Here is an 18304-nt window from a genome sequence, read left to right on the forward strand (position 1 = left end):
CAGCATTACCGGTGATCCAAAATTATGTCCTATTTCATGTGCTAGGGTTAACTGGGAGACTTTAGGAGGTACTCTGCTATTGTAGTTGACAAACGTTATAATTCCCGTATTCAAGGATCGCTTTGTCTGTCGATGGTAGCCACCCAGGCTTTCAGTGTACGACTTGTATCTTTCGCATATTCCTCCTGAAGCTCCTAAAAAAAAAAAAATGAGCTGTTCGTAAAAAACGCTCAGAAAATGTAGAGAGTAATCAGTGAATTATGAAGGCACTTTTGAGACCATGCCAAAGAAACATACAGAAAACAGTGATACAAGCACAGGTTATAATATGTAATAGTCTATAATAAACTACTATTATAATAATCAAATACTAGAAAACATACATAAGACTACTTTAAGACACTACTGATTGAAAATGCTTGAAAATATTGATACAAACAAGGATTATAATATAATAGAATAATAACCTAATAATAGAAAGCATGCGAAAGACTATTTTATAGACCATGCTGGTTTGATACACTTGAAAAAAAATTATACTAACAAGAATTATAATACGTAATAGTCTATAACAATCTAACAAAAGAAAGTATTCAAAAGACCATTTTAAGACCAGGTTGGATGAACATAGTTGAAAATATTAATACAAATAATACTATAACAATATAACAATACTAAAACAATCTAACAAAAGAAAGCATTTTAAGACCATGTTGGACGAACACAGTTGAAAATATTGATACAATGATATGTAATAATCTATAACACTAAAATAATCTTGCAACACTAAGAACACTGAACCTTATACTCATACCTGCACCAGGAAGAAGGGGTCCTCCAAAGATCAGTTAAATAGAGCCGTCTCCCCTCCACCTATGTTAAGGTATTTTATCCTGCTTGTAGCATTGAATCAATTCAAAATGTTATTGCTACATTAGGCTAATGGTCTCTCTAAGACAGATGTGTATATAAATTGTGAAAATTGTTTGTTTGAGTTCTGTGTTAAAAAAGAATGTAATTAGGTCGTTAACTGTAATCATAGTCGGGAGTATGCACAGATCTGACCCAATATCAGGAATATCCCCTTGAAGGAATGGTTGAGGTTACACGGTTAGAGGCAATAGTTTTTCAACCCCCCCCCCCCAAAGGAACCAAGGGATTCAAGAAAATTTTGCGAAAGGGAGCCCCCCCCCAAAGAAACTATTTTTCTTAGGTGGGAGGGTATATTAGCAAAAAAGTAAACAACGTGCAAGTTGTTAGACAATCATTGAGCACCAATATCCTTCTTAAATATGCTGTGGTGATATCTAAGATCTGAACATTAGAAGGGTGATAGATAAATTCTTCGGGGGGCAGAGGCGAGGGTTAAAATACAGAAAGCTTCATTTAAGCGTCAGAAAATTCAAAAGCTCAAAAGGGGGGATCCTTCATGTCCAACCACTTTCTATACACATTTGTCCACATAAATAGTTTATTTTTTGGCATTTTTTTCAAATCTAATAAATTTACACTGTACATCTTTATTATTACTGTATTCGAATTTATAGAGTTTAAAGATGCTTTGTACATTTTTTTAATATATACAAAAGAACTTTTTAATCAACTCGAAAGAATTGTATACTTATATGTTTACTACATATTTGATATATGTTTTAACAAAAATTCAAAAGAATTTTTTAGTCTATTTCATACTTGATAACTGACAAAACACTGTGTGTTGTTCACTTCAGATACAAAACATTATCTCATCCTTTCTTTGAATTTCTGAACCATATTTACTCAATGGGAATAAATTGCTCTTACCTCATCCCCTTTTTTTCTCCTTGTAATCGTTTCTTCATTTAGTTTTAGTAAGTGCATAAACGCACAAAAATTCTATAGATTGTAGAAGTTATTAAAAAAAAAGAAAATATAAAAAATGACAGTCATAATTTGAAGCCAAGAGCTTAGAAAATGGATTATGAGAAATCTCGCCCTGAATCTTCCTTTAATATATTTACAGATATTCAAAGTGTTCCAGAAACCTCTAATACCTGGATATAGCCCCAGCATAGACAGGGAGTAGGGCCCATGATTCATAGTATTCAACCCGCTACGTGAAAGCTATGAGATCCTTGATGGTGTGCTGTATAGGAAGAGGACTTCGTCAGTGGGCGAGGAGGTAATGCAACTTGTTGATCCTTCATCATGAAGTTGGTCCACGACTCGCCGTTAAGTGGACATACTGGTAACTAGCGGACTTGCGATAGGATTTTACATCGTTTCTTCTGGCCAGGAGTAAGAAAAGATGTACGAAAATACATTAAAATGTGTAAGCCGTGTCAGCTCACCGCTAGGCTGAAAGTAAAAAAGCGGGTACCCCTGATTTCCTTATCCGTAGTGGAAGAACCGTTTTACAACATGGCTACGGACATTGATGAGCCGTTAACAACATCACAGAATGGTCATCGGTTTCTGCTGGTAATTTCAGACTATGCCACCTGATATCCGGAAGCCTTTACCTCAACGGACGACCAATGCTAGAAAAATTGCAGAGGTCATCAAACAATTCTTTTGCCGAGTAGAGATCCTTTTGAGATTTTGACCGACCGAGGATCAAACTTTTTGTCCAAAAGTTTAAGGGAAGTTTATAAAATGTTTCTACTACCTCCCCGGAAGTTTATAAAAACTACTTCTCCGTATCATCCTCGGACCGATGTGCTGGTGGAAAGACTCAATTAAACCTTAATCCACTTGCTTAAGATATAACTTATAGACAATCCAAAAGAATAGGACCGGTACATCCCCTACATTTTCTTCGCGTATCGCAAAACAGTCTTGTATCGACAAAGTCAAGTCAACAGTCAAGAACAAAAGTCAAAAACAGTCAAGTATCGACCAAGAGAACCGCTGGATATCCTCAAAGAACAGTGGGAGGCGGCACCAACGGCTCTAAGACAAAATCGATCAACTGATGAACTGTTGAAAGTACGCTCTCGCATTGAAAACTGATGAAGGAAACTCATTAAAACTGGACAAAAGCAGCGAGCCAACATAAGAAGCTATACAACCGTCGTACAAAGCCAACTCAAGTGGGAGATGAAGTCCTAGAGCTCCTGCCAGCGGGTGGCCAGAAGCTGAAAATGCGATGGCAAGGCTCCATTAAAGTCTTGCGAAAAATTGGCAGTCAATTACGAAATTGAGATGCCAGAAGCGAGGAAGAAATACAGAGCACTTCACATCAACCTTTTGCAGCGATTCGAGAGGAGACTAACAGAAATTTCAATGACAGTCGTTGACAGCAATCTGAACGTATGTGAACGTATGAACAGTGGTGACAGCGAAGTTTATTCTGGTCTGTGTGAATCAGTAATTCACCAGGACGAAAAGAGAAAGGAAGAGCTGTTAAGTTTATTCCAGGATTTCCGAGAAACTGTCTCAGGGACACCGGGAAGAACTAGGATTGTGAAAAATCAGATTAATACAGGTGAGTCACGACCTCTGAGGCAGAGGCAATATCGCATCCTACCAACCCAATAGGTCGCCTTTGAGCAGGACGTCAACCATATGCTCGACATGGGCACCATCGAACCATCTTCCAGTCCAAGATGCTCTTCAGTCGTCATAGTCGAAAAGTCAAACGGATCGCTAAGTTCCTGTCTTGATTTTCGTGGGCTTAATAATATATCTCGTTTTGATGCGTATCCTTTACCTCGTAAAGACGAGCCCCTGGAGACGGTTGGCAGCAAGAAAATATTTATTGTTGTAGACTTGGTTAGAGAGTACTGGCAGATTGAACTGAAGAAAGGCAACTAGGAAAAAACGGCATTCTAGACGTCTTCCGGGCTCTATCAATTTCTGGTCATGCCATTTGGCTTGCGTGGTGCTCCCGCGACCTTCCAGCGGCTTATGGATAGGCTCTTAGAGCCTTGTAAGGGCTGTAATCGCTGTAAGAGCCCTCTAACTGGGAAAAGAATGCATTCCAGACGTTTTCCGGGCTCTGTAAGTTTCTGGTCATGCCATTCGACTTGCATGGCGCTCTCGCGACCTTCCAACGTCTTATGGATAAGGTTTTAGAACCCTGTAAGGCATTTGCTCGAGCCTATTTGGATGATATTGGATGATATCCAATATCATGATGGATGGATGGTATTGGATGATATTGTCATCTTTAGTGACTCTTGGGAGGAGCGCCTAGTACATGTTAAAAGAATGCTAAAAAGCATACAAGAAGCAGAGTTGAAGATCCCTCCCTCTAGAAAGATTAAAATGCTCAGAACAAGGTTCGTTACCTGGGTCACCGCACTGGAAATAAAGAAATTGACCCATTGGAAAGCAAGGCCAAGGCTGTTTAAGATTTTCCCCTACCTATGTCCAAGAAAAAAATTCGTTCTTTTATTGGGATGGCAGCATATCGTCGACCTTTTATGAAGAATTTTGCTGAAAATGCTGAACCCCTCACTTTGCTCCAATAAGTTGGAGCTGAACGAGATGCGTTTGGTGCATTTGAAATCTGAAACAAGCACTCATCGAAATCCCTGTATCGGCAACACTAGATTTCAGTAAGGATTTTATTTTACAAATAGACGCCTCTGACATAGCCGTCGAAGCGGTCCTCACCCGAAAGGATGGTGAAGAGCACCCAACTGCATTCCGTATTAGGAAACTGGTGCTGGCTGAAAAAAGTTACTCGACCGTGGAAAAAGCTATTGCTCTCAAATGGGGAATTGATAGCTTTTATTACCACCTGAAGGGACACTATTTCTTCTTAGAAACGCACCACAGCCCTCTCAGGTGGCTTAATGTTGCTCAAAGTTGCAAAGCTTGTTTGACTCGCTAGTCATAGCACTACAAGAATTTAATTTTATCATTAATGGCCGACCAGGATCCATGAACGCAAATGCTCATGCACTTCCAGAGCTATTCTAAGTAATATTATGGTGATAGTCGTCAAGGATGCCTCTGCCCTCCTCTTATGGAAGGAAGAGGTGTCATGAATCGGCCATGTAAATTATACTTGTAGCTAAATCATTTTTCATGTGAAGTTTTTGTTTGCGTAAGTGAGTTCCAAGATGGCAGAACTCAGACTGTAATGAACTTTTATTTGATTTATTTTGCTAGTTAAGATTTGTCTCTTTAATAATAAACAAAGAATTTTTTGCATTTCGACACTTTATTGGAATAGGGAGAAATTAGTCAGCAACACAGAGATGCATTTTACTTACAGCTACAGAAACAAATAGACAGGGGCTTGTGTAGGAATATGGTGTTTTTATAGGGAGATTTCAACTTCCAGGTCGGTAAAAATAGGGATAGCTACTACCAAAGCCTAGGAAAATTTGATGCAAGAAAAACAGTTTTAGGCATAACAATCTAGTTATGACCAATACAGCTTTTGGTCATAAAATGGCCCATAATTGAGCATGGAATTCAAATGATGGTAAGACAGCTAATCTTATTATGTTATTGTAAACTAAAGACTACGAGGATCGATACAAAATACTAAGGTATATAGGAGTACTGTGACTGATGTTAAAAGTATAGATCAACATCTAGTAGTGTCTTGTAGTTTCAAGTCAAACAAAAAGCAGGTATTCCCCAGCTGGTGTGGGAGGATGTCGTAAGGAAAGATTTCAGGGATTTGGGAATTTCATAAGCGGCGTAAAGAGGGAGGATTTGAGTAGGTTGGAATGGAAGAGCGTGTGGCAGTGTTGGCCTCAGGCGAATTAGTGCTGCGGTGATTTTTAGTATTAGTAGTGGCAGTATCTTAAATTTTCTTCTTCTCTGATGTTTAAAACTTCCATCAATTCGTCCAAATTAACTATTATTTTAATTAATATTTTTTAGACCTCTTCCAAAAACAGATTACATCTTACATATATTGATTAGAAAAAAGAAGTTTAGAGGGTCATGGCAGAAAACCTATATAGCGAATCACGTGCATTCAGCCCATGGAAAACCACTCTAATTTTACCCATGGTTTGATTCTAGTAATATAAGGTCTTAACACACTTCTTACTGGTAAACCTACTTCTACTGACAGATCATTGCAACACCACACCATCTGAGGCCAACACAGCTGCCTGCCGTTCACCTTCCCATATTGCCAAGAGCCTCCCTCTTTACCTCCTACTATACAATTCCTATTCCTGTATATCTATTCTTCCTATCCTATCCTATTCAAACACCTCTTCCTATCCTATTCGAGGACATCCTGCTTTTCAGGCGGTAAAAACAAAACACATAAACAAATCAAAGCAGCACGACGCCAAATGAGGCCAAAAGAACTCCCAGACCTTCTCCATTAAGTTCCTATTCTTGTTTATTTTTTGGAAATATGTAATCCCGTGCTGCTCAAGAACGTTCTATTTCTCGTTCTGCCAAAAGTCGCCAAAAAGAGCGATTTTTGGCAGCCTATCATCGTTCTACAGTCATTGTAGCCCTAGGGAGGGGATTGAAGGGAATTTTCTCCTATGTTCTTAGAGCAGATTTGTCTAAGAATAGTCTTTAGTACTCGTTTGAGTGACCATAAACAATAAAAGTTCCAAATTTTTGCTGCAACTTGATTGCAACCTAAAACTTTTTAGCTGCTTGAATGAGCAAATTAGCATGCAAATTGCAAGGTTAACTGAAAAGTTCACATTTTTTGCACATTTATAATCCCTAAGCAGTGTGGATCCAGAGGGGCACCCCCCTGACGTTGTGGTGGATATTTGGTTGGGACCACTTGCCCTGGTTTGGGTTGGGACGAAAGTTTTTTTTGTAATTGTTTTTAATAGTTGAGTTTTTAATGAGTTTTTAATTGTTAAAATTGTTCTTTTCTGCAAACAAGTTCGAAATAAGGTTTTAGTTACTTTGTGCGGTCTCTGTTAAATTTTACTAATGACTCATACTGCCAAAAAGCATTTAATTAAATTTAGGTTAATCAAGGGAATCTGTCCGTATTACTCCAAAAGCCAACTAGGAGGCAAAAATCTTCATTTTGTAATAACAAGGAGGGGAAACTTAAAATTCTAAATTCTTTAGGTAGTCGATATTATATTTCAGGATTGTGCTGTCACAACGGAGCTGAAAAGCAATATATTTACTTTTTTTTTACTGTCAAAAATTGTTTTCGAGTCTTGCTATGTTTTTGTGTTTTGGGTTTGCTTTTTTTGCAAATCGCGGCGGTTTTTACAACGTTGTTTTTATAGGCGATTTCTATAATGGAAAGTAAATGTATGAGAGGTGCAAAAATTATAAATTTAAGATTTGGATTTTGGTGAGCAAATGGTGGCCACTTTACTGCCTATTTTCATCTAATTAAAACTCTGCATTATATGAGATATCACCTCCTCTGTTCATCCTAAAACATTAAAATATAGGCCAAACTATTTAGAACTTTAATAAAAGTTCGTGCAAGTATATACTTAAAACTATGTATATGAGTAGAAATACTCCATCAAAGGTCGGAGTAAAATTTAAGAAGAATAGGTTTTCGAAAAATTGTTTATAAAAGAAGGCAAATAATTATATGATTATTATTTTTTCATTTAGCTTGTATAGATGGGTCTCTGAATCTTCAGTTTGAATCACTGGAATGGCATCGATTTTTTTCAAACATTTGCTAATAAAATGTTGATAAAAAACAAGAAATTCACACAACTTGAGTTAACCTCGGAAACAGAATGCAACAACAAAATTACTTCAGAAAACCTCACTTTCTCAATATCAACTAGTCACAAAATATAGTTAGGTTTTAGTATAGGGGTTGTATATTTGTCCATAAAATTGTCTAACTTCTGAGGATGTTTATACTTATTTTTATGCATACCATCAAATCATATTTCCACGATTAGTTGTTTATAAATCAAACTTTTTACAGGATAATTCTCTTACTTAATGCTTAATGAGCCAAATTTCAAATTTGTATTTTTGTGCTCAACAGACATACCGAGATTTAAACATTCGAAAAATAATCAAAATAACAAACCCATAATTACTTGTTTTTTAAAGAAGTATTTCGACTCATATACTTAGTTTGAAGCACATGCTTTATTAGAGTCTATATTTTCCTAACGATTTTGGTCTTGATTCGAATATTTTAGGACGAATAGAAGAGGAAATACTAACGAAGAGCTCTAAACTGACAGGACTAGTCATTATAAATATTCACCGTAATATTGAGGTAGATATCGACAGCGTAATAAATAGATATGGCGGGAGTGAAAATACAAAAATGGAATCTTTCTTGTAAAATTGTGAATTATGTAATTTAAGCGAAAGATGTGGAACTTTAAAAAGTGGAAAGATACACTACATTGTTATGAAAAGAAAATTTGTATTAGTAAATTTTTGAGATTTCGTCAAAGTTGACAATGTTTATTAAAACACTATTTAAAAAAAAACAGTTATTAGTTAGTGCTTTATGGCGTATACTTAAAACCCTCGTTTTAAATGTCTTCTATGCATTTCCATCTCCCTTGCAATTGTGGGTATTTATTTGATCGCAAGTTTATCCAAGCAACCTATTATGCGCCCCCCCCCTAAAGAAAATCTTGGATCCACCCCTGTCCTTAAGAAGATGATGTACCTTAAAGAATCGCCCCATTTGGTCCATCATAAGTTTTTCAGTTTGCGTCTAATTGTGTGGAATTCAGTTTTCAATTTCAACCATATTGTTTATGGTTACTCAAATGAATACTAGTCTGAATACTAGTAATGAATTGTCAAAAACTATTTTTTGACAATTCTTCTGTGAAAACACCTAGCTTATATTTCTAGCCCTTCAAAACACCCATGTTTCAGGGTCATATTTGACGAAGGTCGTGACTGTTGATTACAGTATCGGTGTCTTAGTTAAAAAACTTATCTTCTTAACTTTCCTACAATTTGACAAATGCAAGAAGACTCAGCATATCTTATTCTTTGCAGTAATGAAGAAAAAATGAGGAAAAACCTGAAGCGGAAGCAACCCATGCCAGGCCAAGAGTTCCTCCAGTGAAATCACGATAAGTAAAAACATAGGCTAGACAAAAATCTTCATGGTTTCCTTGGCTGTGCAGGTTCAGGTAATTTGAAACATCAATATTGGGCAAACAAAACTTGGTCGAGGACTTTGATTCTTCGCCTGAATATCCAGGTTGGCAGATCTCGTAGTCATCAATCTGTAAAATTTATTGTATGGTTAGCACTATCGTCAGAAGAAATATGGAAAGTTGGGCCGGCAATAACTTACTGTTTAAAAATAGATGGTGTTAAATTAACTTGAAGTAAAAGTCTACTGGCATTCTTTCTATTTAGTCTAGTACAGCGTTTAGTTGCTATGTTACATTGGTAGAGGAAGAATGTGACGGTTGAAGACACGGTGGGAAGAGCCCCTCCATCAATCGGTTCTTCCCCTCTGAAAAAGGCCCGCAGCTACATAGCCAAGCCGCTATGTCAACTGAAATAGATAAAAAGGCGTAATGTGGCATCTAATGTCAAACTAAAATTCACAGCCTATATTCTTACCCTATCACCCATTATCAATTGGTCGAATCACATCCCTCTTAGTTTATAGTGTTCTCAATATGTCAGTCAGTAGTTTCTTTTTTTCTAGGAATTATATCCCCTTTTCTCATTCATTATAAATACATTAAGCTTTTCACAACAAGATTCTTTTCCCCACATCTTTGGTTGCTAAAAAAATCTCACAACTGGTGGTTACTAAATCTCAACTGAGAAAACACAAAATTCTCAGGAAACATAAGCGACATCAACACGATTTTTATGTCAAAAACCAAAATGCTAACTACTTCTATGTTTTAGAAAAGGAGATGTTCCTATTTCTACACAAACTCCTAGTTATTTGGAGATCCAAAGTAGGTATACGCACGCTGATCAGACCAATCAATCGGGTGTACAACGTTTAATAGGATGTATTGTGAATATCACTTGACGAAGTGTCTGATACTTCTTTAGAATTTCCACAATAAAACTGTGCTAAGAACGGATTCTCAGTAACTGAACATGTTACTGGATCAATGATAGGTAGAAGAATAATCTGCTACTAAATAGAACGATTTTTTGGTTTACAGATATTTTTTCTGGAAGAGGGACCAAACTAAACTTTTAGTTATTGAACATGCTATTAAACCAGTGAGAACGGCTAATGATATGCTGAAAAATAACCAGAAACTATTTTAGAAACATTTCCACCATTTTTGGTATATATGGTTTTTTCCTTAATCAGGTAAAATGATCGATCTCAGCAAAAAAAAAACTATAACCTCAAAGCTCAGGGAACCTCCTAAAACATCATAGACAGTGGGAAATACTGGTCGATATCAGCTTTTTTCGCTTTTACGTTAAATGTATTTCTAAAAACATAACGGACTTGAATTACAACAGCTGATGTGTTCAGCAATCAGCAGCAGTGGAAGCATATCTTTTACGATATATTCTGAGAGAGGATTTTAGCAGAATTCTAGGCAAATTTTGGGAGTAGAAAATACTCTTTCGATCATATCTAAAAAAGAAAACCGACATTTATATTCTACAAAATAAAATATGTCCAAAGGTATATCTTTCAAATTAAACGCTTTTATCTGATTTAAATGGAATTTTGCCAGCGGGAATATCTGTGCACATTTTTTCGTCGTGGGACGGGAAATCGAAATGCCGAAGCACATTTGACTCCTCCCATACTCTAGCTTCCATTTTTAGATCCGTAAGGAAGACAATCCGAAGTGACAGTAGACAGCTTCTCATTTGAAGGATAAGGATAGATTTAAGTCTAATGAGTTTTACATTTTTGCAACAGCAAGAAGCGTTTTACCCTAGCTTTGCTGGAGGGAGGCGGTAATGAGGGCTCAAAAGTTCTTTTTGATCATTTATGCTACTTAGCCAAATTATTCGAAACGTTCAACTCGGGATTATTTATTATTCACATTATTTGTTGACTTGTTATGTGATTGCTTTTCTAGTTGGAGAAGGATGTCAAGAAGGGGTATATGGCATATGATACAAGGGGAGAAATTTTAGCCTTCTTGCACTTGAATACGAAAGCAGTGACTTAACGAATGCTATAAAAAACAGTTTATATAAGATCTCTTTATAAGGCTTTCTGTAGTAGTGGTTACTACGTGTTTCTTGTTTTCAGTTCAATATATGCACCAAAAAGATTATTTTTTCAGGATTAATTTGAGTTTTGACAAATTTTCAGTCGCCTAAATAATGAACGAATGCAATGAGTCACACGAGTAATGAATAATAAAAAGGAAGTCCCGCAAAAATCACACGCTTGACCAACACAAGCATAGAAGCAAAATCAATTAGTAACAGTGCATTGGAAACTTCCGGGTTTTATTCCCACATAGATCTTTTTTGCGATAAAAAATTATTGTCTTTAAGTCGAGGAAGGCATAACACATTAATGATACTAAGCGTAGGTGCAAATACGTCCGTAAAGTATCGCACAGGGGGGGGGGGCATGTCATTCGAACAGTAAGTAAAAGGAAGTCGAGTGCTAAAAGCTTTTGTGTAAAGTGCAGTAATTTTATCGTCTTAATTTGTGAACTAGTTGAGTGATACAAAACAATAGAATCAGAGTAGTCAAGACGATGAAAATAGCATTATATATGTTACGGTGAAAGACCAGAATACGGTAAATGTCGACATGCACCGGTGAATGTCCGAAATTCCTTTTTTTTTCCTTGGATCAGTCAGCTTTGCCAGACAGATTTGTCAGTCTTGTGCAAAGTTTAATGGCAAAAGTTAAATTTAGGTTAGGTTAAATTACGTTATAAATCTCAAAAATGGGTTAGAAAATCAACAGTTTATTGAAATGGGCAATGGGTAAGAAATGAGTAAGTTGTAGATCAACAGTTCGACCTGGCACAGACAATAAGATTTAGAACTACACTTACCATTTGTGTTACATCCGTGCCACCATCCTATGTCACTGACATAATTTAATGTTACGCTGACCCTTAGGAGGCATGTTAAGGTTTTTTCTCACTTAGGGGGAGGATAAGATAAAGATCCTTCTTAGCCATTGCTGGCGCATAGGGCGTCGAGTCGACGCTTAAGTTGCTGATTCCTCCCCCTTGGGGGAGGAGAGGGTCAAAATAAATAGAATAGTGTGTTTTAGGCCATCACTTCTCTGGGAGGAGGGGATTCTTCAAGCTTGTCGATGAAGAGAATCCCCCTCCCTCATGTACAAGTAGAGTGCCAGACGTAATTAGACTATTTTCAATACAAGGTTCAATTTATTCAGCTCGAACCTTTTATTGGTCATACCAAGAGATGATGCTGATGCTGATCATCAGCATCAGATGATGCCGATGAAGCGATGATGCTATGCTCACCGAGCATAAATTTAAACTAAGGATAATTTACAAGAGTGGAAACTAGTACTAGTATCGACAAAAAAAACACTCGCTCCATCTAACGTTTAGCGTTTCTAGGAATTGCTCAATGTGATAATCAGATAAAAGAATTGTAATTGAAAAAATTAGTATAACAACAAATTACAAAGCTTGGAAAAATGCGTTGGTAAAAATTTCGACACTAGCGCCAGCTTCCACTCAATTAAGTTACCTATACTCTTTGACAAGGGAAAAAAATACTCTTTGACAAAGGAAAAAATAACTTGGAAAGTCTGCAACAAACAAACATATAATTACATCTTTCTTCACGCTAGACCATTTCAAATCAATAAAATTGTCTGACCGTTCGTTTATCGTTTTATTATAAATAGCTCTAAAAACCTGAACTGTTATTCTGAAAATTAATCTCATAAAAATCAAATCTTGTTTTATTGCATTGTATTAAATAATGCATCCTTCTCATTGATCCAAAAAAATGTCATTCATAATGCAACTTTAACTTACATTTCATAGTGAAAAACTTATTTCTGTTTTATTATTCTGTACTCGCGTGAAAAAAAAAAAAACATGTTTTAATTATTATTAAAGTACATCCATATTTTCACGGAGGGCATTCAGTTCTATATAATTAGTAAAAATGTTCAAAATTTTCGGGAACAACGCAGTAGGTGAAAGGAGCTGAAAGGAACAAGGAGAGAAAAAATAGAAAAATAAAACATATATAAAATATAAAATAAAAAATAGAAAAATAAATTATGACCGCGCAAAACCGAAATTAGTCCTAAGCCGGAGGAAAGGCAAGGCAAGTTGTAATTTAATGCAAAAATTAGCTGGAGGCACGAAATTGGCCAGTGCCAACTATCTCCGTCATTTTTTGGAAGAAAGGTAGGGATATTGCACCTTGTTTGAAACAGAATCATGGAGAAATTTTTGATATCATTATTAGAGATAAAAACCGGGCTTCAAATCAAACCATTCATTGAAAACAAGACTTATTAAAAAGGCATGGCCCAAACACGGTATCTTTTAGTAACAAAACTATAACAATTAAGATGTGGTCAACATATGGAAGATTTGTCAACAAGCCCAAAAGCTATCAAAATCCACAAACTATAACGAAAGTAAAACAGTTCAAAATAGGGATGATACCTTTTTATTGACAGTGAAATATAAAATTATTTAACTGGATATTTCGAACACATATACAGTGTTCATCATCAGCAGTAAAACTCAAGTTTTACTTGAGTTTCACTCAAGTGTTTATCATCTTGCTGATGATGAACACTGTATATGTGTTCGAAATATCCAGTTAAATAATTTTATATTTCACTGCCAATAAAAAGGTATCATCCCTATTTTGAACTGTTTTATTTTCGTCATGGAAAAACACGAACAAAACTCAGCCCAAAGCTTCGCGAATCTGACCTGGAGTAAATCGGTATCAGTTACTGTGAGCTTTCGCAGCCACGTCTCTGGGGAGATAGGATTTAAGAGGGACAAAGGGGGCGGAAGGAAGGTCTTGTAGATGGAATGAAGGATAGATGAAGACTGAGTCAATTTCATGCACAATTTCTCACGACAGACAAAAAAAGACTCAAGATCAAATTCTTTTAGATAAAAAGAGTAAGACAACAGAGAACTACCGTACATGATTTGTAGTTATCTCTTCAGAACACGTTCAATTTTATCACTTTCTTCATTTGTTAGAGCGAAATCCCAAACATGACAGGCATATTCTATTGTTGGACAGAAGAAACTAGAGAAAATTAATTTTAGTTTATGGTTGGAGCCCAGCATTTTCTTGAGTTTTGAGGATTTGTATAGCACTGTTTGTCTTTTTTACAATCAACAATGGGACCTACAGTAGACCGGAGTCATGCAAGGATTTTCAATTTGTATGACTGGTGGACCAAAGCAGACCAACACCCTCCCTCCACTACCACCTTAGCCATAATTGAAGGATTTTCCAATCAGTATGATTGAAAGTATTAATTAAGGCACATGGACCCTTCCCCTCCTCTCCATGCCACTTTGGTTGCAAAAGGGCAGGCATGTTGCAACTCGTTTAACCCGGAACCACCAAGGACTTTTAACTGCTATGGTCAGAGAACTAAAGTGGGACCATGCCCCTGAAAAACTCAGCCCCTCTCCCCACAGCATTTTTAGCAAAAAGATAAGCAATGGGCACCTTGTCAGAAATTGAATCATAGAAGATTTTATATCTCTATTAGGGGAGACCCAATGTGGGCTAAATGCCCAATTTAGCATTAGCAGGTTGTGTAGATAGTATATACAAAAAGGAACGAAATAGATTGCGACATGAAACTTCACTTCATAGGGACATGAAATGAATTTGGTTTTTGGTAGAAACCGTGCAGTTTGAGACGGTCTGTAAGGAACACGTCATCACCTTTGTTTTAAAGAAATGATTTGTCTTGGGACCAGCTGTTTTAAAATATTTAAGGGATTGACACCTAAAACTTTTAGTTGATGACAAAATAATAAAAGCAAAGCATTGCGGCGAAAATTCACGTTGCCGAGGCAACGTAAATCTAGTTTACGCTGTAAGAGAGCGACAATACCAAAGGAACTAACCTTAATACGTTGAACTTCGAATCTAATCATTCTGTGTTTGTGTTTTCCATCGAACTTGGTATCTTCATATATACTATTTACAGCTTTGACGTGTTGAGCTATCATTGCCGTTATTTCTTCTCTAGTTCTTACTGAATCCCGCTTTTCCTGTAAAACATACATATTGTACTAAAATTTTCTTTTCAAACATTGGTATTAAAAACTCTGAAAAAGGATGAGGCTCCAGGTGCTGATAGTCTATTAAATGAGCTTTGGAAATACGGTAACTACAAACTAAAGGCATGAACATGATTTTTGACAAATGGGCTTGGAACAACTTTTATACAGCTCCTTTCACTGGCGGATCCGGGGAGAGGGGGGGCCCTCTCCCCAGAATTTTTCTGGTGCCCTCATTCAGTGTTTTTTTACTCTTTTTTTAAATAGTCATGTCAATTTGGTCAATTATAGAGACCTTTGTCACATTGCCCCCCTCCCCCAGGATTGCTCTAGATCCGCCTTTGACTCCTCTACAATAAAGATGATAAGAATGAATGAAGTAATTATAGAGACATTAAGTTGACTCCAGTAGGAAACAAATTGTTTAGCAGGATGGTAATTATAGAACAAAGAAAAGTTGTAGATAAGGTACCAAGAGGAGAACGTTAAGGTTTTAGGAAAATGAAAAACGCATAAAAATCAGAAGCTAATTTCTTAATTATATGTAAAAATATGTATCAGAAAAGAAGAAAATAGTTCAAAGCTTTAAACTAATCATCAATCTGTCTGATGGTACTAAATTAGTAATCGTGACTTTCCTTGGGCTGCTGGATCCAAGTAATCACTGTCCGACACATCTCACTTCAGGTTTACAATTTTAAGAGCGACTTAGTATTAGAAAAAAAAACTTGTTAAATAGATAGATGAGCATTCAGACGTTATCAAACGTAAAAGTCTGTAGATAAACATTTATAAAACTTAGTTACAGCCATAGCCATTCTCCCAGCGACCAACTTTAACTTATAAAAAACAAAACGATTATCAAAAATCTTTAAAAAGTTTTATTCCCAAACGCACAAAAACTAAAACAAGAGCTAAGAGCTCTGGCGCTTGTGACGAGGTCAAAAGAGCCAAGAGCTCATATGGTATGAGCTCTAGCAAAATTGTGAGAATCAATAGATTGCTTTAAAGGAAAATCAGAGACTTAATACCGGTTGGGATTAAAAATAAGAGTTCTGAGACACGAGGTCCTTCTAAACATCAAATTTCATCAAGTTCCGATCACCCATTCGTAAGTTAAAAGTACCTATAATTTTTAAAATTTTTCCTCTCCCTCCAGCCCCCCAGATGGCCAAATCGGGGAAAAGACTATTATCAAGTTAATTTGTGAAGGTCCCTGACACGGCTACTAATTTTCATCGTCCCAGCACGTCTAGAAGCACCGATCTCGCCAAAGCACAGGAAATTCCCCCTAACTCCCCCAAAGAGAGCGGACCCGTTCCAATTATGTCAATCACGTATCTACAACTTGTGCTTATTCTTCCGATCAAGCTTCATCCCGACCTCTCCACCCTAAGCGTTTTCCAAGATTTCTGTTTCCCCCCCCCCAACCCCCTATGTCTCCGGATCCGATTCAAATTGAAAATGGAGCATCACTCTGAGACATAAGATCCTTCTTTATTTCAAGTTTCATTAAGATCCGATAACTCCTTCGTAAGTTAAAAATACCTCATTTTTCCTAATTTTTCAGAATTAACCCTCCCCTCCCCCCAACTCCCCCAAAGAGAGCAGATCCGTTCCGGGTATGTCAATAACGTATCTAGGACTTGTGCTTATATTTCCCACCAAGTTTCATCCTGGTCTCTCCGCTTTAAGCGTTTTCCAAGATTTCCGGTTCCCCCCAACTCCACCACAATGACACTGGATCAGGTCGGGATTTAAAACAAGAGATCTGAGTTACGAGTTCCTTCTAAATATGAAATTTCATTAAGATCCGATCACTCCTTCGTAAGTTAAAAATACCCCATTTTTTCTAATTTTTCAGAATTAACCCCCCCCCCCCCCGACTCCCCCCAAAAGAGAGCGGATCCGTTCCGGTTATGTCAATCACGTATCTAGGACTTTTGTTTATTTTTCTCACCAAGTTTCATCCCTATCCTTCCACTCTAAGCGTTTTCCAAGATTTTAGCCCCCCCCCCCAATGTCACCAGATCCGATCGAGATTTCAAATAAGAGCTCTAAGCAACGATGTCCTTCTAAATATCAAATTTCATTAAGATCCGATTACCCGTTCGTAAATTAAAAATACTTCATTTTTTCCAATTTCTCCGAATTACCCGTCCCACACTCCCCCCCCCCCCCAGATGGTCGAATCGGGGAAACGACTATTTCTAATTTAATATGGTCTGGTTGCTGAAAGGCCTGCCAAATTTCATCGTCTTAGCTTACCTGGAAGTGCCTAAACTAGCAAAACCGGGACGACCGACAGAATTTGCGATTCCTATGTGTCACTTGGTTAATATCAAGTGTCATAAAAATTACTAAAGAGAAAAGTTCAAGCATTTAAACCTAGAAATAAAAGGAGGGGCTGTCGTGATTTAAAATACTACTAGCATCAAACAGTTCGTGGTAACGAACTGTAGTAAAGAGCGACCCGGCTCAATAGTAACCAAAAGTCTAAAGAATGGAATTTTGGTACCAATAGCTACATTATGCATCGGCACTGTTTCTGTTTTCTGTTTCTGTTTTTTCTTGCCTGTTTCTGCCTGTTTCTGTTTCTGTTTTTACAAAAAAACAGAACAGAAAACAGAAACAGGCTACCTGTTTTTGTTTTACCTGTTTCTGTTTCTGTTCTGTTTTTTTTTTCATCTGTTTTTTTCCGTTTCTGTTTTTTTTTTATCTGTTTTCTGTTTTTTTTTCTGTTTTTTTTTTTTTCAAATGCCGCGCTATCTAGCGGGCATGATACCGAAACGCATGATACCTACCCGTACCTACCGTACTGAAACGCACATCTAGCGGGCATGATACCATGATACCGTTGATTTTTGAATTTAAACAAAAAGGGAATAGCTGTGGGAAAAGTCAAAGTCATGGCCAATTGTAGAAAAAAGCTAAGACAGATTGTCCAATTAAGTGGGCAACCCAGTCAAGGTTAATTTTACCCCTTTGATTGCCGTTGTGACTGTCTCCCATTTATGCTACACCTCTCCGTGCATGCATGTCCCTTGACAATGCCAAAATAGAGTCAACCCGTTGACTACGGGTTGACTACTTGAAAATTTTCCTCTCATGCATGTCACTCCACAATGCTCAGCTAGAGTCAACCTCTCATGCTAATTCACGGCGGGGTAAATCTGAGCGAAAGAGAGAGATAGAGAAAGAGAGAGAAGCTTGAACGCTATACA

At 37.0% G+C, this 18304-nt stretch overlaps 1 protein-coding gene across 1 annotated transcript in view; it reads right to left on the reverse strand.

Annotated features, from left to right (window-relative positions):
- LOC136031446 (disintegrin and metalloproteinase domain-containing protein 10-like) overlaps positions 1–18304 on the reverse strand; it is an 85418-nt gene that overhangs the window by 38964 nt on the left and 28150 nt on the right. The window contains exons 5-7 of the mRNA XM_065711041.1: positions 14925–15071; positions 8918–9125; positions 10–194 (exon numbers count right to left, since the gene is read on the reverse strand). Of these exons, the coding sequence (XP_065567113.1) occupies positions 10–194; positions 8918–9125; positions 14925–15071 (540 nt within the window). The remainder of the gene's footprint in view (positions 1–9; positions 195–8917; positions 9126–14924; positions 15072–18304) is intronic.

This window comes from Artemia franciscana, chromosome 9, assembly GCF_032884065.1.
Source record: "Artemia franciscana chromosome 9, ASM3288406v1, whole genome shotgun sequence".
Classification (NCBI taxonomy): Eukaryota; Metazoa; Arthropoda; class Branchiopoda; order Anostraca; family Artemiidae; genus Artemia; species Artemia franciscana.